The sequence below is a fragment of the Apteryx mantelli genome, unplaced genomic scaffold (genome assembly GCF_036417845.1).
Source record: "Apteryx mantelli isolate bAptMan1 unplaced genomic scaffold, bAptMan1.hap1 HAP1_SCAFFOLD_34, whole genome shotgun sequence".
Taxonomy (NCBI): Eukaryota; Metazoa; Chordata; class Aves; order Apterygiformes; family Apterygidae; genus Apteryx; species Apteryx mantelli.
The window spans coordinates 2,138,830-2,166,105 of record NW_027118693.1 but is presented as its reverse complement, the minus strand read 5'-3'; the positions used below and the strand labels follow the sequence as shown (position 1 = coordinate 2,166,105).

Genomic DNA, 27,276 nt, shown 5'->3' with positions numbered 1-27,276 from the left:
TGCCATCAATGAAGAGAACAAGTTGATTTTCCAATGGGATGCAAATCGACCTAAGGAAGATGCCTCGGAGGAGATTCAGTTCAGAGAGCTAGACACCTGACTGTGGGTGTTCTTGTGCAGGTACCTCCACATGAGCTGTGTAGTTGATCTCACATGGAAATGAACTCAGTTCATAGGGCTGGGGAGTAATTCCACCGACCAGCCTTCAATTGCTTAAGCAGCTGTCTAGTGCCATTTTACATGTCCTAGGATATCCAGCCTGTTATCTAGCTGTTGCAGCAGGTGGCTGCCAGTTTCTTGCATGCCCTGGTTTCATTTATCAGCTCCGTGCAGATAACTTTACACACTACAGAGCATCCCAAGTGCCCACTTCATGAGCTGGGAGAAGAAGGAGCTGAAGACTAAAACTTTTGGTGGTGAGTGGAAGTTCAGGGATAAAAAGGGCAGGTGTTACATAGCGTGGCTTGTGATTTCTGATTGAGAGGCACCACTCAAACAGTGGGATCTGGGCGATGCGGAGCAGTTTTCGGATACCATGAGGTTCCTTGTGAAGACATTGGGTACCAACAGATGGGGTCATACTGCAGGGGGCCTGCAGTCTAGGCCTGAGGAATATCAGGAAAATTGAAGTTGCAAGGATTATATTTCAGCCCTGCGAGGCATTGCTTGAGGACGGAGGATGATGTGGGGAGAGTTATGCAGGGCTGGGGCTGCAGGGATGTGTAGACTGCATTGAAGCAAAGCATTAAAACTCTGTGAGTGCACGTGTGTCAAAAATGGAAGAGGCACCCCACATCAAAGGTGCTTCTTGAGGGAAAAACCTCTGTCCCTTTCCTTTGTCCTCCTGCAAGTGGTGCCTCTGATGGTCTGGTCTAATCAGTGCTTGAGGAGGGACATGGACTTCTGGCAGCAGCTCTATCTCTAACAGCCCTCAGTAAGCCCCATTAAACGTCCAAGACACTTTATTCCTGTGATTTCACTTCACGCTGGGCGACTTTCCCCTGGGAGTTTGTAAGACTGTGGGAACCCTAATGAGCTTGTCATTGCCTCTAATCCACAGGGTGGCTAGTAGGAGAAATTAAGAGTTTTGTTAAGCACAAAAGTTTTGAATGAGCACATGATGTATTCTGGTTTCATTTGTTTCTCATGTTTAAGCCTAACAAAGTTACACTAGCGTGTTTCAAATGAACTTCATGAATGTCCATTTCCAGTGGCCATCTAGTGCTATCCTATGGAATAGAGGTGGGACAGTGGGACATCTGTTACCAAAAGCAGCCTTCTAGGGTGCACTAATGTCCCAGAATTTCAGACCTTCCTCTTCCTGATGGTTCTAGTTATCTGCATTACGACTCTCCTTGGGAATATCCACTTTGTTATGCTGGTGATTGCTGAGCAGCATTCCCATGCCTTTCAATTCTGCCAGGCATGGGATGTGTTAGCACCCTATTCACTGTTTTGACGACCCCTTCTACCAGAGAAAGACAGAAGACTTTCTCAGCCATCTCCTTCCACCTCCCTGTAGTAAAAATTTTCTACAGCACCCTAATCATTGTGTATCTCTTACCAAAACCCAACACCCTGCCAACCCCTAGCAAAGGGTTTTCTGTCTTTTACACAGCCCTCACTCTTCTAATCAAGATGCTCAGGTTGCCATTGATAATCCCATCCCCAACCAGTTCTTTTTTATCTTTCATATCATGACAGAAAAGATGCATTTAACCATGCATGCCTGCATCTGTCTGAATGTGCGTCTTCAGCCCAAGAGAGATGGTTTAGTGATCTGCACGAAGTAGACGTATTCAGGAGATAGATTCCAAAACTGCGCAGACTGTTGTCACCTGATCTGAGAAAGAACAAACTGAGTTTTAATATTTTCCTGTTCTGATATAGCTTTGGAACACCTCCTGTGTTTAGGATAGCTGGGAAGCAGGTACATGAATTATATTCACAATTATGGCAAAAAAAATCAGTGCCAATGTGTAGTAATGTTTACGGGATTAAAGTCGTCGCTATCATGGCATGAAGAGGTAGTTTTGAAAATTTTAATTCTATCTTCCTCTCTCAACAGTTGTCCCTTCATGACCATTCTCTTTCCATCCCTTAGTTCCTTTTCCAGAAGACACTTCCGTCTTGAACTTGCGTAGTGTTGAAATATGCAGCCAGGTCCATGTCTTCCAGGGAGCAGAAAGGGAAGAGGGCACCCATGCTGCTACAAACTGCTTATCCATAGATTGTTCTTTTGTGCTTATCACACAACAAACTGGGGGGCTGGAATCATACTGACACAGGGGAAACTCTCTTCCCAAGCTTGTAGGGTGCATTATCAAAAGATCATATGGAGTCCCTCTGTGAAAACAGTGACTTAGCAGAAGTCTGGTAGGGTGGCCTTTGCACTTGTGGAGTTGAGCTGTCTTAGTTTGTGTTAATCATTTGGCCTCCCTTTATACTTGGGAACAGAAATAGGCAGCTATACAAAATTATTTATCTCACTTGAGCTGGTTTATAATTTAGGAGGAAACTAAAGAGGAATATCATCATATTTCTGTTAGAAGGAAGCAAAAATGTTTGAAAGTTTTGTGCAGAAAGAAGACCAACTTTGTTGGATGGCAGCGTGGACACAGTCTTTTGGGAAGAAAGTAATGGAATACAAATGATTTCTGGCCTACGTTCTCATGCAGATCTTAGAAACTTACTTTGGGCACTTACTTTCTCCTGTCACATTCATGGAGCATGTTACTGATGCCTTTACAGGAGTAGGCAACACAAGAGCTTCAGGGCCACCCTCTCGCTGGCTGGGGTGAATGTAACTTCTGTTGTCAGTACTTTCAGAAGGAACATAGCATTTTAGATCTAAGAAAGGGTTTGCAGTGGACAAGAATATTTCTGTGTTCATTTAACAAAGTCCTCAAAGTCCACCTTCTTTTTTTTTCATTTATTTATTTCATTTTCAATTCACCTATTAAAAAAAAAATCCATTATTTATCCAGCTCAGGTGTCAGGGAGGTGGATAGCTATTTAGGGGACCTTTATCCACAGAAGAAAGTCTGTTATTTACTGTGCACATTTATTACAGGAAGCAGACCCTGTTGTCAGGAAATGCTGCTCATACTGCTTAACTTCTGGGCCTCCTGGGTGTCTGCTGGCCCACGTAGTGCCCCTGCAGCCCAGAGACACAGGCATGTCGTTTTGTGTGTGCTTCCTCCATTCAAGGTACATGAAATCAAGTGAGGGCTGTTGATCACCGCTGACAAAATGCGTGCTTTGTTTTGTTTTGTAGTGTGGCAGTGAGGATATGTGCTGCATGCCTTAGGGCATAAAATACAGTTTGACGTCTGCACAGAGCAGAGGAAGCAACACCCAGCACAGTCTTGTTTGTACCCCTTGCAAGGGGCAGCTCTTGGAGTGACCTGTTCTTTCAACGGAAGAAGCAAATTCGTGAATGAACTATCCCACAACTGCACCTGGACTTTTCCCTGGTGTGAATAAAGTGAACAGTCTGGAGGCCAGGCCATCAGAGCAAAGCAAGCACCTAAGATATTGGTGTAGAGGCAGCAGTGGACAAACAGTGAGGTTCTGTTATTTCTATGCTGTAACCAGAGGTGTGGCGCTCCCACAGATAGTCAAACTGTAGCTTTCTATCCAGAAAGATCAGAGACATTACTGCCACAATGACTTTGGGGAGGATTTTTGACAATAAGATGTCTAAGATAACTAAGTTAAAGTGCTATCTGTGATTCCAAAGTCTCTTCACTGAAGATGTCTTGGTGGGATTCCTTGCCAACTTAAAGGGGATGGGAGTCATCCAACTAAATAACTTCAAAATTTCCATGCTAGGCATTTAAGACTAAACTCATCCATCTTGTGCTTCTGTACTATTGGGAGTGAGTGATTTAAATAATAAAAAAGTCTCTCAGATAGAATGATAATGTCATATTTTTATTTAAAATGGATAAACAAATACTGCTTTTGATTCTCATTCCAAAACAAGATATTTGTCTTGCAAATCGTGAGTGAAAATGAATCCATGAAAATGACAAAATGGCAATACCATGACAAGGATTAGAGAAAAGGATTTTTTTCTTTGGTTTTGTTTGGTGAAGGGGTTGGAGAGAACTTAAGGCCTAGATCTAATCCTTGGGGCTGCAGAGGACAGAACTCACTGATGTAAACTCCCTCACTTGCACAAATTATAACACATTGCCCAGCGTGTGGTTCAGTGCACCTGGCATTTCCTATGAAAAAGTTGAGCTTCCAATTCTATGCTCCGTATAGTTCCTCTGAAGTACTATGGACAACTAGCGTAAGAGGAGATGATGTAATCCTCTAGACTATCACAGGAGGGTGGGCGATGCACTCAGCTTAGGGCATTTAAGTTACAAATGTCTATATGTGGAGAAACTAATTCTACTGCATGAATCTGTTCTATTAGCTGAAGTATTGGCTCTGACAGTATTGTATCATAAGGACTGGGCATTTATTTCATTAAGCTTGATCTGAGAATAATTGCATTGTTACTCAACAATGAAATTACTGACCAATATTCTGGATTTAGTTGCAGTTCAAAAGAGAGCTGATGTTAGGTGGGTAATTTAGACTTTATTTTGTCTGTGTTCTTGTCCCAACCAGGAGATTAATGGGGAGAAGTAAGTGCCACTTAGCAGAGAAATAAAGCCATTGTTGCTCTCCTTTTTATTTGTTCCACCTGTTTTCTGTCTCTTTCTAAAGGCAAAAAGGTTCAACAAAGCTCTGCCACCAAAATAAACAGGCAAACCAGATTGTGTGACAAGGAGAAGCTGCATCCAAACTGGAGGAAGGTGAACTGTCTTGAGAATTTGGTGTGCCAAGGAAGGAGGAACTCCTCAGCTTGCTGCTTTCTGTCTCAGTTTCCACACTTAGAAAACACCATCACCAGGGTATTCACCAGGGTTTGTAAAGTGCTTTTAGACCATTTGAAAGGCATCCCTATCTGAGGATTAGGTCTTATCATAGTGATATGTTTCAGGAGAGAAACTGGTGTGATTTCATGAAACTCCACACTGCTAAGAAAGAAAGGTGTAATTTCAGCAAATGAATCCTAATCATTTGTTCCATCCCCCCTCCCTTTTCCCTCCACTTACAAAATCCCTCCTCAGAAGGAAAAACATTTCCTGGAGATTATCACACTTCTCTTCAAGCCCACCTTGAGAGCCTTCTTCATCTGCTCGTTCCTCAGGCTGAAAATGAAGGGGCTCATCAGAGGAGTTACCATTGTGTTGATCAGGGCCACCATTTTGTAATAGGAAGTGTGGTGACTTGAAGGCAGCACATACTGGAAGATGCAGCTACCATAGCCCAAGATGACGATGGTGAAGTGAGAGGAGCATGTAGAAAATGCCTTGTTCCGTGACGAAGCTGAGGGCAACCTAAGGATGGTGTTAATGATGTATAGGTAGGACATTGCTGTCATGACCAGTGAGCCAAAGAGGATGATGACAGCAGTCATGAAACTTATCAGCTCCACAGTCCGTGTGTCTGCACAGGACAACTTGATCAAAAGCATGCTGTCACAGAAGAAGTGGTCAATATGATTGGCATTGCAGAAGGGCAGCCTGACAACTAGGACAGTGGGGACAATGGTGGACAGGAAGCCTGCAGTCCATGATCCCAACAGGAGCTGAACACAAAGCTGACTGTTCATGAGCATGGGGTACTGAAGAGGGTAGCATATGGCCACATAACGGTCGTAGGACATGACAGCCAGAAGGACAAACTCGATGGTGCCCAAGAGGAAGTAGAAGTAGCACTGAGTTATGCAAGCTGGGAAGGAGATGGCTTTGCTGCCCATCAACAGGCTTGCTACTGTTTTGGGTATGATGGATGTAGCAATGAAGATCTCCAAAGAGGAGAGGTTGCAGAGGAAAAAGTACATGGGTCTGTGGAGGTCTCGGTCAGAAAGAATGAGGGCAATGATCAGCAGGTTTCCAACTAAGATCACCAGGTAGGAAGCCAGGAAAGTGATTGCTATTAGGTACTCCTGATGGTGGAGGGAGGGGAAGCCCAAGAGAAGGAACTCTGTGACAGTCGTATGGTTCAACATATCTGCAACTGAGCTGCAGTGAATAAGAGAAGATGGTGAGTGGAGGAAACAATTCCTCAGAAGGTTAGAGGAAGTGGAGACAGGTAGAGAAATGTAGAAGTATAACAAAAGAGGTCCATGGGGACACACAAAAAGTCTGTAAGGAAAACAAAGAAGAGAGACAAGGCATGGAGAAACAACATAGAGTAAGGAGACACCATTTCAAACAGTAACAACAAACTTAGTTTCTAGGTTAGAGTAGGAATCCACTATTAACAACATGTAAGTTTTTGCATTTGAGCTCCTCACTCAAGTGTCCTTTTATAGTCAGTGGAGAAAAAAATAGACATTTCTCAGTCATTCTTTCTCTAGTCTATCTTAAACCTGTATTTTTGGATAAGATAAAATGCATCCTGGAGAAAGATAAAACATCTCTTCAAAGTGACATTAACCTTTTGATTTTAGGTAAGGAATGGAAAGAAGGAAGAAGAAGAATGGTGACAAAGGAGGAGGCATATGGAAAATAAAGGTGAATGGGAGAGTTAGATAAGAGGGAAGTTTTATTCCCTGGGAATGTTTTTGTTTTCAGGGGGGAAAAAAAGCCCAAAAGAAATAAGACAAACATGCTATGATTAAAACTGTCTTTCCATCCAAGCTTTATAAAGAGATTTTTCTTCAGTCACAGCAATCTTTTTGCTGAGAAACGGTTTTGATAAAACTTTCTGGCCATCAGAAGGAAAAATAAAAATGAAAAAAAGGTAATATAAGGGAGGGAGAAAAAAAAAGAAAATCCAAGGATAATAAACTAACAGGCACTCCTTTTTTTTTTTTTTTTTTTTTTTTTTTCTGTGAACACTGGAAAAATTAAACTTGGTTTGGTATGGAGTTGATCCTGAATTCATTATCTGAGGTCTTGAAGGCAACGAATTCTCAATGCAATCCTCTCAGGACAGTCTAGTCCTACCTATGCAGACCACCTCCTTTCCATCCTGCCACTTTTGCTCACAGAACTTGTATAGGCCCAAAAGAGAGAAAAGTACTACTCTGTGCTGCTTGGCTGGACCTGGCCGACAAGTTAAAGCAAAGAAAGGGGCAGAGATCCAAGCACATAGACACAGACTGGTCAGCAAGGTCTCATTGCCTGAGAAATATCACAGGCAAAGGGGGACAATCACAGGCAGGCAGGCAGGCAGTCTAGGAACTCAACAACAACAACAAAAATAGCAATCAACAAAAAATGAGGTGAAATGCGGCAAAGCAGTTACTTACATTAATCTATGTGCAGGAAACCCTGTCAAGGGGAAATAGAAGGCCAGCAGAATTTCTGCAGACCATCATCTCCTTCCCTCTCCTCCCACAACCTTGAGAGAACAATCATCTGGTATGTCTCATTTCAAGGTTCTTGCAGAGCCTCTTTGAGTCAGCTGCTAATGCCGTTTGTTCTGATGCACTGTGCTGCCAGACAGAAGTAAGCTCTGATTTTCTTTTTCCTTTCAAGTAAAACCACCCAAAGTCCTTTGGCATTCCCTGAAGAATCACGGTCCTCTGTGCTTTCCTGAGATGCTCCTCAGCAGAGTCGGTCTGAGAGGGTGACAGGACATTAATTAAAATGATAGCTGGTACCCAGGTGACCTAATCCCTGCAGAAATGTAGATCCATTTTGTGAGGCAGCCTAAGAGAGAGAAACACCAAATCTTTAAAAGTGCTATCAAGAAATGTAATCTGTGAAAGCAGTTTCTGTGGAGCTACTGTCACACTCCCTGCCTTATCTTTCTAATGTTGGACATCGAAAGGATAGATTTTAAATGTTCAAGAGGTAGACACCTTAGGTTGCCTTAGGTTAGTCAGTGGAGTTTAGGACATGATTCAACTTTTCGCAGAATGGATTTCTAAAGGAGAGGAGAGGAACAGATTCCTCCTCTCTAAGGGCAGAGGGAGGCTGGAGTGACAGACTGACATCTAGGCATCTTCATTGCAGACCTCTGGGAGCTCTTCAGGGGTGAGACGTTGGTTCCTAAGGGCCACCTGACTATCTTCTACCCCTCCAAAAGGAAGTATGAACCTGAGGGTTCAGAGTTATAACTGCCAACATAATGCAGACCTCTCTTACCATCTTAATGCATCTAGGTTAGGACTAGGCACCTCTGAATTGTCACCTGAAGTTCAGTGAGAGCAATCTCATCCGTGGTGACACTGAGCAAGGCTTTCCCTTTCCCTGAGTACAGGCAGGCTCTTAGTCCACCTTCTCTGTGCTCAGTGTGGACAGCCCCAGCAGAGCATAAGCCTCTGTCCATAGGCTTGTTACTGAACTCCAGTGTTCCCAGGGGACTATTGGACCCTGTCTTTGTCTAAGCTGGGCTCTAGATCTCTTCTTGTTTCAACCCATTTCTTCATTTTCCAGTACATCCAGGGGGTGCAGAGGAGTGGCTGGTGCAGCCCAGCGTCCCCTCAATTTCCTCACCAGTCTTTCAGGAAGCATGTACCCATGTCGTTGTGCTTCCAGCTGATGTATCACCTCATGTAGGGTTGATGCACAGAGACATTTGGCCAGTCTTCCTGCATCTTGGGATCCATTTTGACCACAGCACTTTGCTTGCAAAGGGTTTGCGTGAAGGAATTCTGAAGAATGTGTGCTATGAGTAATTGTCCTTATGAAATATATCCACCTGTCTCTAGTGAGTGTGGTCATGTACACCAGTCAGGGTGGCATTTTATCCACACTCAGCATCGTTCTATAATTGCAAGGTTGAACAGAGAGCAGCTGTTCCTGGTGGGGGTCTCTGCTGGGCCAGTCTCCAACCACACCTGGAACAATGTGCCAGATGTGACCCTGGCTGTGGGAGCATTTGGCACCACCACAGCCATCCCCTGGGGTCAGGGCTGGTGCTGCTGGGTGGGGGGAAGCACCATCCACCGCAGCTAACAGCTCTGGGTGCACAGGGGTGCACACAAGTGATGCTGGGACCCCTCCTTCCCCATGGGACCAAACCAGGGGGACAAGGGGTCCAAAGGGCTCTGGGGAACGTGATGGGGAGACAGAAAGAGTGGAGGAGGCTTGGGAGAGCTGTTACTAGACAGAAGTGGGTGAGGAGCAGGAGGAGGGCCCGTGACACCCGAGGAAGTGACCAAGAGGTGGAGCTCAGTACTGAACTGATCAGCTAGGGTTTTCTTCATTTTGTTCACTGCCTGTAGAGCAAGTGTGAAGCTTTCATCACTGAGGCAACTGCTGTCCTTGTGCTTCAAATGGTTCCTGCACCTCTTAGCTTTGAGCATGAACTGGCTTTCAACCAGAAGCTGGAAGCTTGACTTCCTGCTGCTCTGTGTACCTGGAGGCTGGCTCTAAGGTCTTCCAGGCCACGTGTCTCTGCAGCAGGGGCTGGGGCTTGATCCAACGAAAGTCACGGCATCTCCCTGGTCCCCCTTGTGAGAAGGAAACTGCAGAGACACTGGCCTGCCAAGAGGACTTTGCTGCCCAACCAGAAGACCATTTCCCGGAGGAGGATAACCGTATCAGGAGCTTACAAAGCTCTGTCCCATGCCCTTGAGTTCAGGAGTGCACCCTCAGCAAGTTTGCTGATGATACAGCACTGGGAGTAGTGGCTGATACACCAGATGGTTGCCCTGCCATTCGGAGTGATCTTGACAGGCTGGAGAAAAGGGCAGGGAGGAACCTCATGGAGTTCAGGAAAGGAAAATGCTAAGTCCTTCACCTGGGGAAGAATGACCCCATGCACCAGTACAGGCTGGGTGCCCCCCAGCTGGAGAGCAGCTCTGCAGAGAAGGACCTGGGGGTCCTGGTGAACACCAAGTTGACCGTGAGCCAGCAATGTGCCCTTGCAGCAAAAGCCAACGGTATCCTGGGCTACCTTAGGAAGAGCATTGCCAGCCGGTCGAGGGAGGTGATCCTCCCCCTCTACTCAGCACTGGTGAGACCACATCTGGACTGCTGTGTCTAGTTCAGGGCTCCCCAGTACAGGAGACACATGGACATATTGGAGCAAGTCCAGCAAAGGGCCACAAAGATGATTAAGGGACTGGAGCATGTCTCACATGCGGAAAGTCTGCGAGAGCTGGAATTGTTTAGCCTGGAGAAGAAAAGGCTCAGAAAAGGCTCTTATCAAGGTTTATAAGCATCTGATGGGAGGCAGTAAAGAAGGTGGAGCCAGAATCTTCTCCGTGGTGCCCCGTGGCAGGACGAGAGGCCCTTGGAAGGAGGCGCTCCATTCCCAGAGGGTACACCTCTGAGATACTGTGGTCTGAAGGCAACCTGCGCTGCAGCAGGGACACCCTGCATGAGTCAAGAACTATGGTCCGAGAGCATTTGCTCCATGACACATTGCTCACCAAAGTGAGGCTGAACAGCCTGTAGCTCCCCGGGTTGTCCTTGTGGCCTTTTCTGAGGATGGGCACAACAGCCCTTTTTCAGCTCATTGGGACCTCCCCTCATCTCCACAACCTTTCAAAAATAATAGAGAGCAGCCTTGCTACGACAGCAGCCAGCTTTCTCAATGCCCTCTGATGCCACCCATCCAGTCCCTTAGACTTGTATGGGCTGAGTTCTTGCAAGTAATCCCTCACTCAGACCTCATCCACTGCTGGTGACTTTTCCCCTCTGGAGTTCTGACTCTAGGTGCTACGGCCCAGGAGACCTTCTTGGTGAAGACTGAAGCCAAGAATGCATTGAGTGCCTCAGATCTATCTACATCTGCTACTACTAGATTCCCTGCCCCACTCAGCAGTGAGCCCACATTTTCTTTTGCATTCTTTTACTGCAGCTGAAGCAGTAGCAGCTCTTCTTCATGCTCTTGACATCCCTGCAAGTGTCAATCCCACAGGAGCTTTGGCTTCCCTAACACCATCCCTACTTCACTGGACAATATTTCTGAATTGCTCCTTTGCAGTTTCTCCCTCCTTCCCATTCCCATATGCTGCCTTATTGCACTGGAGCTCAGGCATGAGTTCCCTCTTCAGCCAAGCTGGTCTCCTGAGATGTCTAGTAGTTTAACTGAGTATCAGGATGGACCATTCTTGTGCTTGGTGGATGCTGTCCTAAAAGACCTGCTGGCTCTCCCGAGCTACCCTGCCCTTCAGAGTTGCCTCCCCTTGTCTGTCCCATGGAAGAGCTCCATACATCTGAGCTGTGCCTTCACACAAAGGGCATCCCCCTCCTCATCCTCTGCCTTGGTCTCCCCTGAAGAACTTGTACCCTACTATCGCAGCCCTCCAGTCGTGCGAGTGAACCCACCACATCTCAGTTATTCCAACCATGTGGCAGCCCTGTGACAGCTTGTGTGTCTCCAAGTGCCTCCTGCTGTGCCCCAGGCTGCATGCACTTGTGTCTGTTTGGGCTGTAGAGCCTCAGCTGTGGCACAAAGCACAGATTGGTCATGGGGAAACCTGTGACCAAGGGCCAAGGACACTGTGTGTGCAATGGCTCTACTTCAGAGCAGAGACATGCTGGCATAGATAGCAGGTGGCAATGTAGTGGTGAAAGGAGGTTCCCACTGAGATGGCAAACTGTCTAGTACCCAAGGCCAGGGAGAAACAGGGCTGGGCCATGCAGGAATGGCAGGAGAGGGGGTTGCTGCCCAAGCTGAATCTGCAGCACCTTGAGGCCTGTGACAGAGGTGAACTGATGTCCAGGCAGGACAAGGTGCCAGTGAAGAAGTCCCTGAGCTGGGACAGCCTGCAGCGACATGAGTGGAGACCTTGGTGTGATGTGCCTCCCATCTATGCAGCATGCTTGGATGTAGATGGTACAGACTTTGCCCAAATGCAGTGGTGGGATTCAGTTATTCGGGCACAGGTAGGAAACTCGAGGTGCCCTGGGACACCTCCTGAGCAAACACTCCAAAAGGGCATGGTTTTCCTCTAGGTCCCATGCTGGATCTGCTAGAAACAGGGGGTTGTGCTGGACACCCCAGGCATCGGACAGGGCACTGCAGGCCTAATATTATGCCACTGAATCGAATGTCTGCACTGAAATACATCAGCTGTTTGTAATGGAGGGATCTGCATGTTTCTCAGGTTCAGAGTGAGGGGACACCTAGCACTGTGAGGCTTCTACTGTTCAGATGACCAAGGAAATTCCCCACCTGGCCCCCACCTGATGCTCTAGAAGGACAGAGGTCTCATAGTTGCTCCATCAGAGCAAGCAGACACTGGAACACGCCTTGGACCACCTCTGTCTCTTAAAATTTCACCAAGTGTTAGTGGGTGACCAGCTGACTCCCACCTTTCATCTCCACTGATTATAATGGGAGCATAGCCAAGGAGCTCACATGCAGACATCTCTGTTTTGTTCAATTCAGCTTTGGCAAGGAGGATCCCACCTCCAGTGTTTTTGCAGAGCTCTTGGGAGGGATCTGAGTCCCACTCCATCCCAGGGGCTTTAAACCAGCAGGAGATGCCTAGATTGACTCATCTGAATCAATACCTGCAGTGTGGGAAAATGAACTCCCGTCTTGTCCCTGACGAGGTGTCCTGCCTAGCTAAGAGATGGGAATAGGGGCATCTAGAGTGGGACATTTCCAACTCTCCTAGATAACCATCCTCTGATGAGGCAAACTGCAATACTCTAACTGGTCTCTCTCCATTGTTTAGAGAGGGATCATGGATGAGTATTTTGGTCTGCCTCAGTGAACATTTCCCAGGAGCAGGGAGCACAAGGGACAGAGAAAATCACACCTTCTGCTGGGCCTCAGCTCCTGAGCAGGGCCGGGTTCCTGGATGCAGGGAGTTCATGGCAACAGGGCAGCACTGCCGAGAGAGAGCTGTGTCCAGGAGCAGCTCCTCTGCAAAGAGCGGCAGGGCTCTGGGAACTGCCTGCTCTTTCTGACATAAGATGAGACAAGACAGAGAGATGTGAAAGGCAGTCTGGAGCGGGAAGACAGAGGAGAGCTCATTTGTGGGAGAAATCTTCACAGCCCTTTACACGGTAAGTCTCTGGCTGAAGGACAACACTCCTGAGGTTCCTGGTGGGGTCACTCTCCTGGCTTCTCCAGGGTGGAGGAGGAGGAGGAGATCATTCAGAGCAGGGATTCCCTCCCACACCATCACTGGGACACGGCATCCAGCTGCCTTCTCCCAGGGACGATACAGGGGGGTGAAGCCAGGGTGTGCACACAGGTCTGCCCAGGGCTGTAATTCAGAGCAGTGTCCCTGTGCCCCAGGGTGCTGTGTGCTTGGGGCAGTGACTCTGCCACCTGCGAGGGTCAGCACTCAGCCTGCCTGGACAACTCCCCAAGTGCTGCAGGGAGCAGCTCTGGGTAGGAGGATGGGGGACTCTGAGGCAGTGGGAAGGTGTCGAGGTGTCCTTGGGTGTGCAGGGTTTCCTGGGGGGTCCCTGAGGCCATGAAGGTGGCAGGGAGTGCAGGGGTGTCACTGAGGCCTTGGAGGTGCAGAGGAGTGCAGGGGTGTCACTGAGGCCGTGGGGGTCTGGGGTCCATGGGGAGGAGACAGGCAGATGTCCAGGCTTTGCTAGGACCGGAACTAAAAACAAAGCCCAGCCAGGAGCAATGAGGGCCTGGAGGGATGAAAGAGGGAGAGGAGGCAAAGACAACTTGGCTGGGATAATGATCATGAGGGCGTTTTTGTCGCGGTGGTAAGGCCCATCGGTGAAGACTGCTGAGGCTTGTCTGCTCCTTGCACTATCATCCCCTGCTGCTCATCCATGTGAGCACCCAAGGCACTGCCTGGGGAGACCTGCAAAGCATCAAGCACAACTACCTGCTCTGTGGGCAACGATCTGGGGACCTGGGAGCCCCAGGCAGTTTTCTCTTTGATCCTGCTAGTAAGGGCGAAGGGCTGGAGGAGGTAGGGACAGATCCTGTGGGTCAACAACTGGTTGCACAGCTGGTGTTGGCAACAGGGTTGTGGTTGTTATGACCATGGGGCCTTCTCTGAGAATCAAGGATTGCTTGGAAGACATTGGGTCAGCCTGACCAAGTAGGGCAAAAGCATCTTTGCTACCACCTGGCAAACCTGGTAAGGAGACCTTTACACTGGGAACGACAGGAGGAAGAGGATGACCAATAATCAGGCGAGGAAGTGGTGGATCAGGTTGGCAAGGAAAGGCTGTGGGGTGAAGGAAGCCCACCTCGAGCATATCCACATAAATAAGGACATGCCTGCAGGAAAGCATTATGGGGGAAGCTCTCACACCCCTCCTGAGAAATCAGCACAGCTGGCACCTCTCTGAAGTGCTCATACACTAATGCCTGCAGCATGGGGAGCAAACACCAGGCATGAGAGGTCTGTGTGCAGCTGCGGACTTTGAGCTCATTGGGATCCCAGAGACACGGTGGGATCACTCACAGGAGTGGATTGCTGCAATGGATAGACACAGGCTCTTTAAGAAGGACCGGTGGGCAAGGCAAGGAGGGGGAGTTGTCCTTCATGTGAGAGAGCAGCTCGAATGAGCCAGTGGAGAGCTTATGGGTCAGGGTTATCAGGCAGAGCAACGTGGGTGACATTGCACTGGGTGTCACCTTCAGACACCTGATCAGGAAGAAGACACAGACGAGGCCTTCTTCAGACATCTGGAAGAAGTCTCGCATTTGCAAGCCCTGCTCCTCATAAGGGGGGACCTTAACCACCCCGATATCTGCTGGAGGGACAACACAGCAGGGCACAAGGAATCCGGGAGGTTTCTGGAGTGCATTGATGACAATGTCCTGACAAAGGTCACCGAGGAGCTGATGAGGAGAGGTGATCTGCTAGCAATAAAGATCACAGCTGCTAGCTTCCCCACAGTGCCTGACCTCCCCCCAGTACAGCTGCTGTGAGCTTCCCCAGAGAGTGCCCTCAGCCCCCACTGCTGTCAGCTTCCCCCAGTGGTGCTCTGACCCCCCAAAGCTGCCATCTTTCCCTGACGCTACCACATGCCCTGTATTTTCCAGGAGAAATTTCCCACCGCAGCCTCCATACCCTGGCTGGCTGCCAAAACAGCCCTTGCTGCTGCCCCCAAAATGGCCAGAGTGAAGCGTCTCCATCATCCAGCCCAAAGCTGGAGAGCAAGGCAGCGGCAGTGTGTGTGTGTGTGTGTGTGTGTGTGTGCGCGCGTGTGTGTGCTGGGGGGGGCGGGGGAGCGGGGCGATCAGGCCAGTCTCTCCCCTTTAGTAAAGCAACTGCAATGAACACGCTGACCAGTGTGTCCAGGGCAGAGCTCTGGGAGCCAGGACACATCCCAGGCACCCACTGCCTCCACCAGCAGAACGGACACAAAATGCAGTCCCTCCTGCTCCTCAAGAGACAAGCCAGAGGAGCCGTCTCCAGCCTCAGGCGATCCAAGAGCAGGACTGCAGGTGGCCAGATGTCATGAAATTCAGCAGAAGGGACCAGCTCCAGCCTTGGCTGAGACACAAAAGCAGGTTTCCTTGTTCTATCAGGAAACTGCTTTGAACCAATTCCTCTGGCCATCACCCCTGCTAGAGCAAAGCAAAGCACGTCGGTGCCCATTGGCCTCCAAGGTGCTTCTGCCTGTGCTGCCCCACCTCATGCACTCGCCTGGTTGCCTAGTTATGATGTCCCAGTCTCTGATGTCACAGTGGCTGGTGACCACCGGAGGAGATGGTCAGGTTCTGACGGGCTCAGTTGTCTGCCTTCCCTCCACCTTTCAAGTCAGGCTTGCTTTAGTGCATTGCCTGCAAGGTGTACTGGGAAGAACCCCATCTGAGCAGCCTCTGGTACGGAAAGCAATCTGAAGAAGGCAAAGTCCCTGTTATCTGGAGACGTCAGCTGCTGTGCAAATAGCTGTAAGCAGCACAGATGGTTGCAAAGGGAAAGTCTTGACACTGGGGATACCCGTAGCTGTTTGAGACTGGAGGGCATTTTCATATTTGCAGCGTGCTTGGAGGGTGAAATGCTCTTCACAGTCCTCCTGGGACACATTTCCTGGGGCTGCTGCTTGGTGCAGCAATGGTTTTCCTGTGGGAAACACTACAATCTTTGTGGAAGGTAAATTTCACACAGAAACCTGAGCAGCTTCACGTCTTGCCCAGCAGCATCTCTAAGCTGGCAGAGGAGGTGGCCTTGGATGGTACTTATAAGCCGTGGCTTTACCGAGGTGCTCCTCAGGTGCAGATAATCCCCCCAACCTCAGAACCCATTGTTTTGGGTCCTCACCATCTCTTGCAGCCTCCCCCACCTGCTACCTTCCCCTGAGAGGTGCACACCATATACCTCCGCCTGGCACAGACACACACCACCGTGCCTCTCCTCACCCCTCCCTGCTCTGTGCACGCTCTGCACCTCTTTCTGCACGGCCTCTACCACACATACATGTGTTTATGCAGGACCATGAATCCCTACCAGGCAAGAGAGCATGAGATTCTGTCTACCTTGCATCTCTTCTCTCAGTCAATTGACAAAAATCAGAGAGGGGAAAGGAGAGTCTTGCAAATAAAGCTTGGAGTTGGCTGCACCTCACACTGTGGCCTGGGACCCATCGTATTTCCCATGTCTTCAAAAGGGGACCAAACAACTGCTCTATCCCATGTGGGGCAGTGCATCCATACATCTGCAAGGTAGAAATCTGCAAGTGGAAGGCAAGAAGGGAATGGGAAGGGTCTTCATTGTACTGACTGTGATACCGTGAATCTAGCCCTTTCCCAGAGCATGGTTACTCCCTGCAGCAGCTTCACAACGGAGCCATAGCACCAATCCCAACCTGAGGGCTGTAGTCAGTGATCGACTTTGCAGGGGCTCCAAGCGATGGGTTTTCCAGCCTTTCCAGTCTCCTCCTGAATGACCCTCTGCTTTGCTCCTTCACGGCGAGACATGTCCTGCCACAAGGCCAGTGCCTGGAGAGCCCAGTTTAGACTGCCGGCCCATGGTGGATGCCAGGACCCACAGGAGTCATGCTGGGACAGAGACCTTTCCTCTGGGAGTGTTCAGAAGAGGAACACCGTGCAGGAGGCCAAAGAGGAGCAGCATGCTCCCCTTTCCCCCTCCCACCTGGCTGCGGAGGAATTCGCCAACTTCATCGACTTCCTCACCGACAGGGGTGTGTTTAACAGCCTCTGCACAGTCCTAGAAGAAACCACCCAGAAAATAAAGGAGGTCAGGGTGGCATACGGAGAGCTCAACCGCAGCCCAGAGACGGAGTCTCCAAGGTGTTCCTGTCAGAGCGAGAGGATCCATTTCCGCTCCTGCCACTACCCTGCCTCCTCCAGCTTGGGAGGGGACTGGGAAAAGCAGTTCATGGCCAGAGTCGGGCAGAACCCACAGTGGAGCATGCTGGACACCTCTGCTGCCCAAATCGCATGCAGGAAGGAGAGGAAGAGGACAGAGGAAGCGGTGAGGGTTTGCCACCCAAAGGTCTCTCTCTTTTAAATCTCAGCGCCCTGGGCCTTTTCCCAGACTGGAAAGCCACAAAGAACATGATCCGATTTGACTGGAAACTAAACGTAGAGTGTTGTGTAGAGATAACACGCACCAAAATCTCAACATTATCCCTTCCCTGTGAGAGCTGCATGCACTTGTACACATGACCAGCTCTGTGTAATGTCCTCCTCTGCACCCAACAGTAAGTATTTGGGGTGTAAGGGAGTGAGAGAGGAAGAAGGTGGTAAATCTCTCTTCTTGGCTTTCATCACTTGAAAGCTGAAGCCCAGCATGGGCAGAAGGCACTTTTGTTAAAGGCGTGTGCCTTGCAAAGGATGCTTATAGTACTGGGCCTTACCTCCTCTTTGGGCTACAGCGAGGCCCTGGGGGATGTGGCAAAGGCCCTTCTACACAGAAGCCCTCACCCCACAACGACTTGAGCAGAAGCTTCAGGCTCATACACTGTGAGCACATCCCCAGAGAACAAACCTGGTGCTATAAGCAGGACAAATGCGTGGGGCTAGATCCTGGAAGAAGAGCAAGTACATGCTGCTTTGCTCTAGATTAGGCTCATGTAGTGTAGGTATCAAAACCCTCCCATAAGCCAGGCATTAAAAGACTAACAGTTTTAAAATTCGGACTGAGACAGAGACATTGTGTATGTTCTGCTACCTTCTGAGCTATTCAGAGCAGGCTTGGATCACGCTCTTAAGGGTTTTTCCCACAGCTATGAAGATATAATAACTATCCCAAAACAGAAACTCTTGGAATCCACAGTCTGCTCATTTCTGGAGGGTGGCGCTTAAAACAAATCTCCTGAGAAAAATCACACTCAAATTACAAGAACTGTGTGGCTGAATGAAAGCTGCAATCTGGTTCTGACTGTCCTGACCCTGCCCTCATGCCTGGAGAGGCACAAGTGCCACCTGTGTCATGAGCTCAGCTGGGCTCACAGTGCTGCCCAGCTCTCTGCAAGTGTTGGGGAGCACGTGCTCAGCAGCATCTGGAGGTGTCCAAACCAGGACATTGAGCTGTCTGAGCTGAGCTCCACCTCGGGGTCAAGGTCTGAACTTGCCCACTTAAAAAAAATGAATTCCAGCAGACCTCTCATTAAAAGTCACTGAGGCTTGGACTTCAGACTGGGCTTTGGCGCCTCTTCAAACCAGAGGTGGGATTTGCTTAGTTTAGTCTTCCCTTACTGCCTCTCTGTGCGTCACGGATTTCGTATTTCACTTTCCTTTGACTCATTCTCTTGTTTACTCTGGCAAGATCTTCACCCTCTTCCTTTCTCTTGCAGAGGGTTCCTCAAAAGGCAGCTGATTTTCTGCCTCACAAGACCAACATGAGACCCCCACCAGGGGCTAGCAAAGACCGTGAAAAAGAAATCACAGCTGTCCTGAAAAAAGCAACCCCACATGAAGTTTCTCATGGTCTTCGGGGCCATTTTCTCTCTGCCACTCCTCCTTTCTTCAAAGAAAAGACAGCATTATTCTCAGCCCTCCAAGATATCACCAAGGAGGTTGTTGTCCAAGTATTCAAAGCAGCAATGGAAGAAGGGTCCCACCTCCCTGACAAATCCCAGGGACATGGGGAGACCAAGCCAAAGACACCTGGGCAGGAACCTTAGCCCAAGCTCTGCTGGCTAAAATCGCTCCAAGACCACCACTGCAGAAACCTCCACCTAGACCAAACAACGTGCCACCTCCACTGCGGAAGCGCAAACTTAAAGCCAAGAAATTGGAGATGGCCAAAGAAAACCCTCCAGGTTCCCAGGTAACTTTCTGTTTTTCCAGCTCAACCAAAACAACATCCTTGCATCAAGCGTATGTTGCAGATGTTTCTCTTGTTCTCCCATCCAGCTCTGCATGATGTCTGCCTGAATTGTAACTTTACAATGTCTGCCTAAGAAGCAGATCTTGCTTCCTTTACCTTTCACTAGAATGACGTAGTTTTCAAATTCAGGTATTCTTAGGGTTGTCCCTAAGATACTGCTTTTGGAGTAGTCACACGCTAGCCAGTGAGCTCTCTTGGCACAGCAGAGACACAGGTGCTTGATGTCACTGCAGCTCTTGTTTTTGCAGTAGGCGGTGCATGTCCTGTGCTCTGTGTCTTGAAGGCAAATTCACTTTTGGGGTAGGCAGATACCTGTAAGACAACCTCTACAGGGAAATGGGGCACAAAAATCGTCTCCAGCAAGACAGTCGAGGCAGGCAGGTCTCAGGACTTCAGTGAGGCTCTCTGGGGGCTCAGGCAGCTGCAGGACTCACGGTTCTTATAGCCATAGCACCTCTCTAAGCCTTTACATGAACCCTTGAGCCACCAGACACGCACAGTCCCAAGGTGAGGAAAGAACAGCCTTCCTGCACTCAGGGATCATAACCTCAGTGCTCACTGAGAGTGAATTTTAATCCCTTTGCTACTGCCGTCCTTCAGCGGGCAATTTTCGCTCTGCTGTATTTCTTCCAGTGTCTCTCATGCAGACTGAAAATTAAGTCGTAGCTGAGGCTGAGCTGAGCTCTAGCATCCACGATTGCTGAGCAAGTTTGAAAGGCAAAGCTGCTGCTTTCTGTTACAAACACCTCTGATGCCTCAAGCTGCTGAGGTCCACTCAATATCCAAAGACGCTGGTCAGGAGAGAGTTGGGGCAGGGAGCCCTTTGACAAGACAAAATGATGGCTCTCAAAATAGTGACTGCTTAACTGTGGGTATTAATTGTTTAATCTAGACTCCCACATCCCATCAGCCAGTATATCCCACCAAAACTCTGTCATGTCTTCAGCATAAGAGGCCATTTGCTCTTTTCCACTCCACAGGTATCAATCCCATCTTGCTCCCTTGGCTTCAGTGTGCATGGTCCAAGCAGGAGCAGAGTCTAGCCCGGCTCTGCTTTTGATCCATGTTAATCAGAAACCACTACTACCAATGAAAACACACCACGAGGGGGTCTTCATGTTTAGAAAATATTTGCTAGTTTTTACATTCCCAATACTAATGAAATATATCATTTTTGATTTTTTTTTTTTCCTCATGCTGATTCTCTCTTGGCAACTGCACATACGGACAGGTGGGACCTCATCTCCCTCCGAGGACCCTGCTTGCTAAAAGGGTGGCAAGGAAGGATGCGTCGGGAGGAGGCAAGCGTTTCCAAAGTCAAGAGGAGATTATCGAGTCTCTTGTGGAAAAGGCGGTCAGGCACATATTACACAAGGATAAGCATGAACAATCACTTTCAGAGAAACTTGGATTTACCCTGGTTCCGGTAACAAAGGTACTCCCTGAGATGGAGTCGGGCTTTAAAAAACTGAATGGCACTTGCAAACGGTTAACATCACAGACTGACTGGGCTGAAGCGTCTAAGCAAGGAAATCTGAAGAGTTCTTTGAAACCTCGAAAGCTGATGGGCAAAAAGATTTCTCCTCCACAAAAAACAATTCTCAGCAAAGCAGAATTGCCCAAGAAACCCATCAGGCAACATGCCACTCCTCTGCCAGCGACCACAGAAATACCGCCTCCAAAATGCCCACAAGTGCTACCCCAAAAGGCAAAGGACTCAGCACAGCTGGCCACTGTGCAACTTCTCAGGCAAACAGCATCTTCTGCAAAACCAAGGATCACAGATGACAGCCCGAGAAAACTACCTGTTTTACCAAACACTCAAGTCAACACCTCTGCAAGGCGCTCCTTACCTCCTCCAAAGCTGGTAGGCAAAAGGCACTCGCCGTGTTCCCAGACATTGCGGGAAATCGGGCAGAGCCTCCCAAGTCCTGTGCCCACTCTGAAACAGCTACTACGACCCAGGAGAGCCTCTTTCCCAAAGACCGCAGAGAGGGCACAGACACCAAAAGCCCGCTGCTGTTCTCCCCCAGATTTGAAATTCTCTCTGTTTAAACATGGATATTGTTGCACAGATTTTTGTCCAGTGTATGCTTTGTCTTTACCAGTTCTACTTATAGTCTTCTGAGATGTATTCAGTGTGAACAATCAGAATATCAGGTTTTGGCTCCCTCAACCTTCAACAAATGTCCCCAGGGATGAGAAGCTCAGCACTTCCACAGATTCTTTGTGCATTATATTTTGTTTTTTTTTTTTTTTTTTTCCTGTGGCTTCCATCTCTCCTTGGGAGACAACACTACTGTTATTAACACTGTTGGTCATTTGTACTATGGCCGTGCTTCAGGGTCACAGGGAAGAAAACTCTGTGTTAGCTGTGGGAATGGATAGAGATGCTTGATGTGGGGCGAGGTTATAATTACCACCAGTTCATCAGTGTGGGCGAAAGAAGGACACAGAAGGGAAGAAGCCGAAGGTGGCACAGACTGTTTGCAGGCCTGATTCGCCACAGAACATGTTCCCGCTCTGTCTTTCTGACCCCACCTTCTTCTGGCGACTATCTGAACAACTTCAAAGAAAACTTTTTTCCCACAACAGTCTTCACTAATTTCCCAGTTGCTCAAATATTGTTATTTGGGAATTCCAAGCGCTAGGGCATGTTGAACTGTGTTGGTTCCCGTGGGGTTAGCCAGGCATCCAAATGGTTCTCTTAGCGATGATTTCCATTTATCTGCTTAGACAGAAATCCAGGACCTTTGCAGGTGAACATCATTCATCAGCATTTCACCTTGAGTGTTTCTTTAAGTGACCTCTTTCTGCGAACCCAAAGCAGTAGATTTAGTGCACAGGTGCAGAGTGGCCTAGAGAAAGGACTGCTTCATTTGGAAAAAGCCTCTTGCCTAGGAGATCCCACAACAACTCTGGCACCCTGTTCCAGTGTTTGACTACTGTCACGGTGAAATAATTACTCCTACTATCTAACTGGAGCTTCCCTTGCTCCAGCTTCTGCCCATTACTGTCCCCGTGCGCCTCCAAAAAAATCTGGCGCTCTATCTATCTTCTCTGCAGCCTCCCACAAGGCAGCTGCAGACAGGGACAAGATCACCCCTCAGTCCTCCCTTCTGCAGGCTGGACAAGCCCATTTCTTCCAGTCTGCCCTCGTGCAGCTGGTGCTCCAGCCTCCCACCATCCGCATGGCCTCTTCTCGATTTGCTCCAATGTATGGCAACATCTTTCTTGTCCCAGGAGCCCCAGACTGGACACAGTGCTCCACCTGCCCTCTTGGAAGTGCCGAGTAGAGGAGAAGAACCACTTCCCCCGCCCTACATGTCTGCTAATACAGCCCAGGGTGCAATTGGTGGTCTTTGCTGCAAAGCCACACTGGTGACCCCTGGTTAACTTGGTGTCCAACAGCACCCCCCACGTCCTTTTCTGCAAAGCTGCTTTCCAGCCCCTCTCCATCTGCAGCCAGTCTTGCTGCATGAGGTTCTTCAATCCCCCAAAAGCAGCACTGGGCATTTGCTCTTGTTGCACTTCATGAGATTTCTGTCACCCTGTTTCCCCCAGACTGTCAGTGCCCATCTGAACAGCAGCTTCTCACCCATTTCAGAGAGCTTTGGGAACCTTCGTGTAGGCAACTTCAATGAGCCCTTGATGGCTAACTTCTAGATGACTAAACTTAGCTGAAGAGAAGCCCACTTCAGGTAGTGGCCTGGTAATAGGGGAAACATTTTACTGTTCGTGTCTCTGCAGTATTGCCTACCCAGCAAAGGTAAAGTCTATTGGAGCAGGGAAACTGGGGTGAAGACCCCTGCCCTCGGCTGCACGGCCAGGGCACTGGACAGGTGATGTCTTTTTGTCTGGCCAGGCTCCAGGTGTGGGGTAGAGGCCAGCTCGAGGGCAGGAGCGCCGGGATTTTCATGGGCTTCCAGTGCAGCCGTGACTGTGCTGAAGGCAAGTGGACAGACCAGGCACATGCAACTGCAAAGGCTGGGGGTGGGAAAGGCATGGGGGGAAAGGGGAGCACGGGGGGCAGTGGGGCAGGGAGAGCAGCCCTGCTCAGGGCCCTGCAGCTGGGCCAGGGAGGGCTGATGGCTCTGGGGCTGGCTGGGCTCTGGATGCTGCTTTGGCGTCAGCTCCATGCTGGGAACGTTGGGGTTTCACCCTTTGCAGGGAGTAACCTGCGCTGGGGCCATGAGCGGGGCCCTATCTGGACCCAGGCCATGTCCTGCTCAGAGTCAGAGGAGGACGAGGGAGTGTGGGGATGGCCAAGGGCTCTGTCCCTTGCCCACCGGCAGAGCAGCCTGCAGGACAGGCGGAGACTGTCTCTGTGCCCGCAGTCTTTCCATTCATGGAGTGGCAGAGGAGTTTTGGTGGGAAGGGACCTCTGGAGGTCTCTAGTGCAACCTCCCATGCCAAGCAGGGCTGGCTGGAGCCCTACGGTCTTGTCTGGTGATCACTGGGCTGTGCCTGATGCTGGTTACCATCCCCAAACCTGCTCTGTTCCTCTTGGCCGGGCACTGCAGGACAGCACCTCTCGCCAGTGGGTCACTGCCCTGCCTGCCTTGCCGCCATCCTCGGCTCCCAGATCCCCTTCCCGTACGCAGCAGCTCCGCTCTCGCTGCTCCTGACAGCATACTCTTTGTAGCAGCAGCCCAGTCACAAATGGTGCATAAACACTTGAGCTGCGATACAGAAAGCCCTGCTCTCCTAAGTGCCCATCGTAAAACCAGACCCAAGGGGCTGCCTTCACTTTTTCATCCAGATAACACTCTGTGCAGTGGTACCTGCATAGCGGGTCCAAACCCAAATCACTCCTTCCATATTTAATCTGGCTGTCAGGCAAGAGTTGCTGTGGGGCTGTATGGGGACCTTTTGTGCCCACAGCCTTCTCTGGGATCTGCTTGCATCCACCTTTCTTTGCCAACGCTTTTTTGACTGCAGTGCACAGGTATGTCTGAGGTAGAGATGGGGAGTCAGGTCAGCAGGACGGGGACTGCGTTGGGTGAGGGCCTGAGAGGGGCAGGGCCAGGCACAGGCATGTCCACAGCGTAACTCAGGCCAGGCCCAAGGACAAGGGCAGCAGCTCCCCGGCAAGGGGGAGGAGGCCCCGCAATGACACCCGTCACTCTGTCTCCCCTGCTCTTGTGTCCAGCAGATCCCCCTCCCTGTCTGCCTGCAGACCCTCCATGCCCACCCCGCTGACCAGCACAGCACGAGAGCCCTGGCCCTGCAGCCCCTCCGGCACCTCCTGCTGCTGCAGGGACAGAGCAGCCTGCCCCGAGCTGCACCACAGAGAAACCTGTTTCTCGTTCTCATTTTCCATCGCTGAATGCTGCCCTGCTTTTCTCCTGGGACATCCCTGCTCCCCACAGAGCCTTTCCCCACGTGCGAATGTCCACGCTGGCCTGTCCAGCCATGCCTGCACCCTTCCCTGGTGCTCCCCGCAGGGCCCCACACTGACACTGCTGCTCTGCAGCGTGAGCGAACTGTGGGGCCACAGGGGAACTCCTGACTCGGCACTGGCCATGCTGGTCAGGTGGCAAGCGGGCCCAGCCACACAGGCATCACCACCACTGACACTGCTGGCACGTGCCTGGGCTCATGGACAGTGCTCAGGGTGACCCCAAGGTGTCTGCAATGGCAGGAGATGTGTTTGGGTGGGCACTAACTCCAGCCTGTGGTGCTTCATGGAGGGGGCACGAATCCCTCTCCAGTCCCCCTTCCCACTGCCTCCGGGGTCCCCACTGCCTCTCCGCGGGTTGCAGAGCCCTCCTTTCCCTGTGCATACCTGGATTTAGTGCTGTACATTCTGGTTACTCCACCATGGACTGTCTCTCACTTTGTGAGGCTCCACTCACTGCCCACCCACAGGCACACATTGTCCCCTGAGCTCTCCTGGGGGTTCAGATTCCCCTCCAGAAGTGTGGCCATCTGCCATCAGCACTGTCACCTGTGTGATAGCCCTGGGTGGGCAACTCAGAGACCATTCTCCATCTCCACTGGCACTGGTCACTGGGGAATGAGCCCCAAATCCAATCCGTGGTCCCTAACAGATCACTTGGAGACTCTGAGCTTGTCCTCCAGAGCCCATGGAGTTCACAAGCAGAACAGCAAGCCCTTTTGTCGTGCAATCCCATGGGAATATTCTTGACTCCCCCCTTCTGAAGAAAGGCCAGACTTCAGGCACATCACAGAGGAGATCCCCTTTTATTATAGAAATGTTGCTCTGGAGACCAGCTCAGGCATAAAGGTGCCCAAAGCCTGCTCCTGCCTGTTCTCACAGGAATGCACAGGGAAGCACAAGCCTACCACCAGCACGTTAGGAGAGCGCTTAGCCCATATAGCCACACTAGAGCACAGCAGGACCAGGTGGAAATAGGGAGAATAACCCTGAAAGGAAAAAGTCCTGCTGGCTTTGCTGGATGTGTCTCCAGGAAAGATGCTGGTCCCATGCAAAGGCTGCAACCCAGAAATTCCTGCTGTGGCAGTGGGGGGACGGTTGTGAGGAGCACAGGCTCTGTCCCCACAAGCTGTGTCCGGACTCTCCTCCCCTCCCCTCCTCTCCGCTCCTGCTCTGCTTTGAGTGTTGGAGCAGTGTAGAGGCAAGGGACCAACCCACAGTGACAGCTGGCTGCCAGCCTTACAGAAGAGGGCAGTGGAATCACAGTGTGACTGTGGCCAGGGGAGCTGAGCTCTCCTAATGGACATGGGACCCATGGTCTCAGCCCACCTGTGCTCATCCGAGCCTGACTCTCTTCCCCTGAACTCCCTCAGTATCAGTGCCGAAAGCGACACTGCAAAGGGAAACTCCCCTCATTGCACTGGGGGCATCTGAAGGAGCTCAGACTAGCGGGCTCTGAGGTTCCCCCATCTCTGCTGATGAAGGGGGAAGCCTGGCTTCCTGCTTCAACACGGTCTCTGCGTCAGATTCAGATGAGAGTTTCCTGAGGAGAGGTGGCATGAACCAAACAATTATTCTTTTAACAATGATGTAAAAGAGAAAAGTAGGAAAGAAAGACCAGAACAGAGCCTTGATGCCAGATACCCTGCGAATGATGAGTGGATGCATGTGGGACAGTTATGGGTGCTGACATTGTCCCGGTTGAATCAGTTTCTTCAGTGCACCCTTAAGCTCCTTGTTCCTCAAGCTGTAGATGAGAGGGTTCAGTGTTGGAGGCACCACCACGTACAGAACTCCAACCACCAGATCCTGAGTTGGGGATAACATGGAAGGGGGCTTCAGATGGGCAAACACAACAGTGCTGACAAACAGGGAGACGACAGCCAGGTGAGGGAGGCACATGGAAAAGGCTTTGTGCCGTCCCTGCTCAGAGGGGATCCTCAGCACGACTGTGAGGATCTGCAGATAGGACAGAAGAATGAAAACAAAACATCCAAAGGTTAAACAAACACTAAACACAAGAAGTCCAATTTCCCTGAGGTAGGAGTCTGAGCAGGAGAGCTTGAGGATCTGGGGAATTTCACAGAAGAACTGCTCCACGACATTGCCTTGGCAGAGTGGTATGGAAAATGTGTTCCCAGTGTGTAGAACAGCAATGAGAAAACCACTGGCCCAGACAACTGCTATCATTTTGACACAAGCTCTGCTGCCCATGAGGGTCTCGTAGTGCAGGGGTTTGCAGATGGCGACAAAGTGATCATAGGCCATGACTGTGAGAAGATAATTTTCTGCTGAGAACAAAAAGAGAAGCAGAAAGACCTGGGCAGCACATCCCAAGTAGGAAATGGCCCTGGTGTTCCTCAGGGAATTGGCCATGGATTTGGGGACAGTGGTGGAGATGGAGTAAAGGTCCAGAACAGAGAGGTTGAGGAGGAAGAAGTACATAGGGGTGTGGAGGTGGTGGTCACAGGCGACAGCGGTGATGATGAGTCCGTTGCCCATGAGGGCAGCCAGGTAGATGCCCAGGAAGAGCGAGAAGTACAAGAGCTGCAGCTCCCATGTGTCCGCAAACGCCCGGAGCAGGAACTCAGTGGGGGAGCTGCTGTTGGACATTTGCTCCCTCAGGGCCCACGAGGACTATCCAAGGAAGAGGAGACAGTGA

General features: G+C 50.1%; 1 protein-coding gene across 1 annotated transcript; it reads right to left on the bottom strand.

Moving 5' to 3' along the window:
- Positions 1 to 5,170: 5,170 nt before the first annotated feature.
- On the bottom strand, positions 5,171 to 5,977 carry LOC136996384 (olfactory receptor 6J1-like; the record flags this gene model as incomplete). The annotated part of the gene is made up of 1 exon (XM_067317308.1): positions 5,171 to 5,977. A coding segment is annotated over one exon (807 nt), but the record flags the coding sequence as incomplete, so codon positions are not given.
- Between the last annotated feature and the right edge of the window lie 21,299 nt (positions 5,978 to 27,276).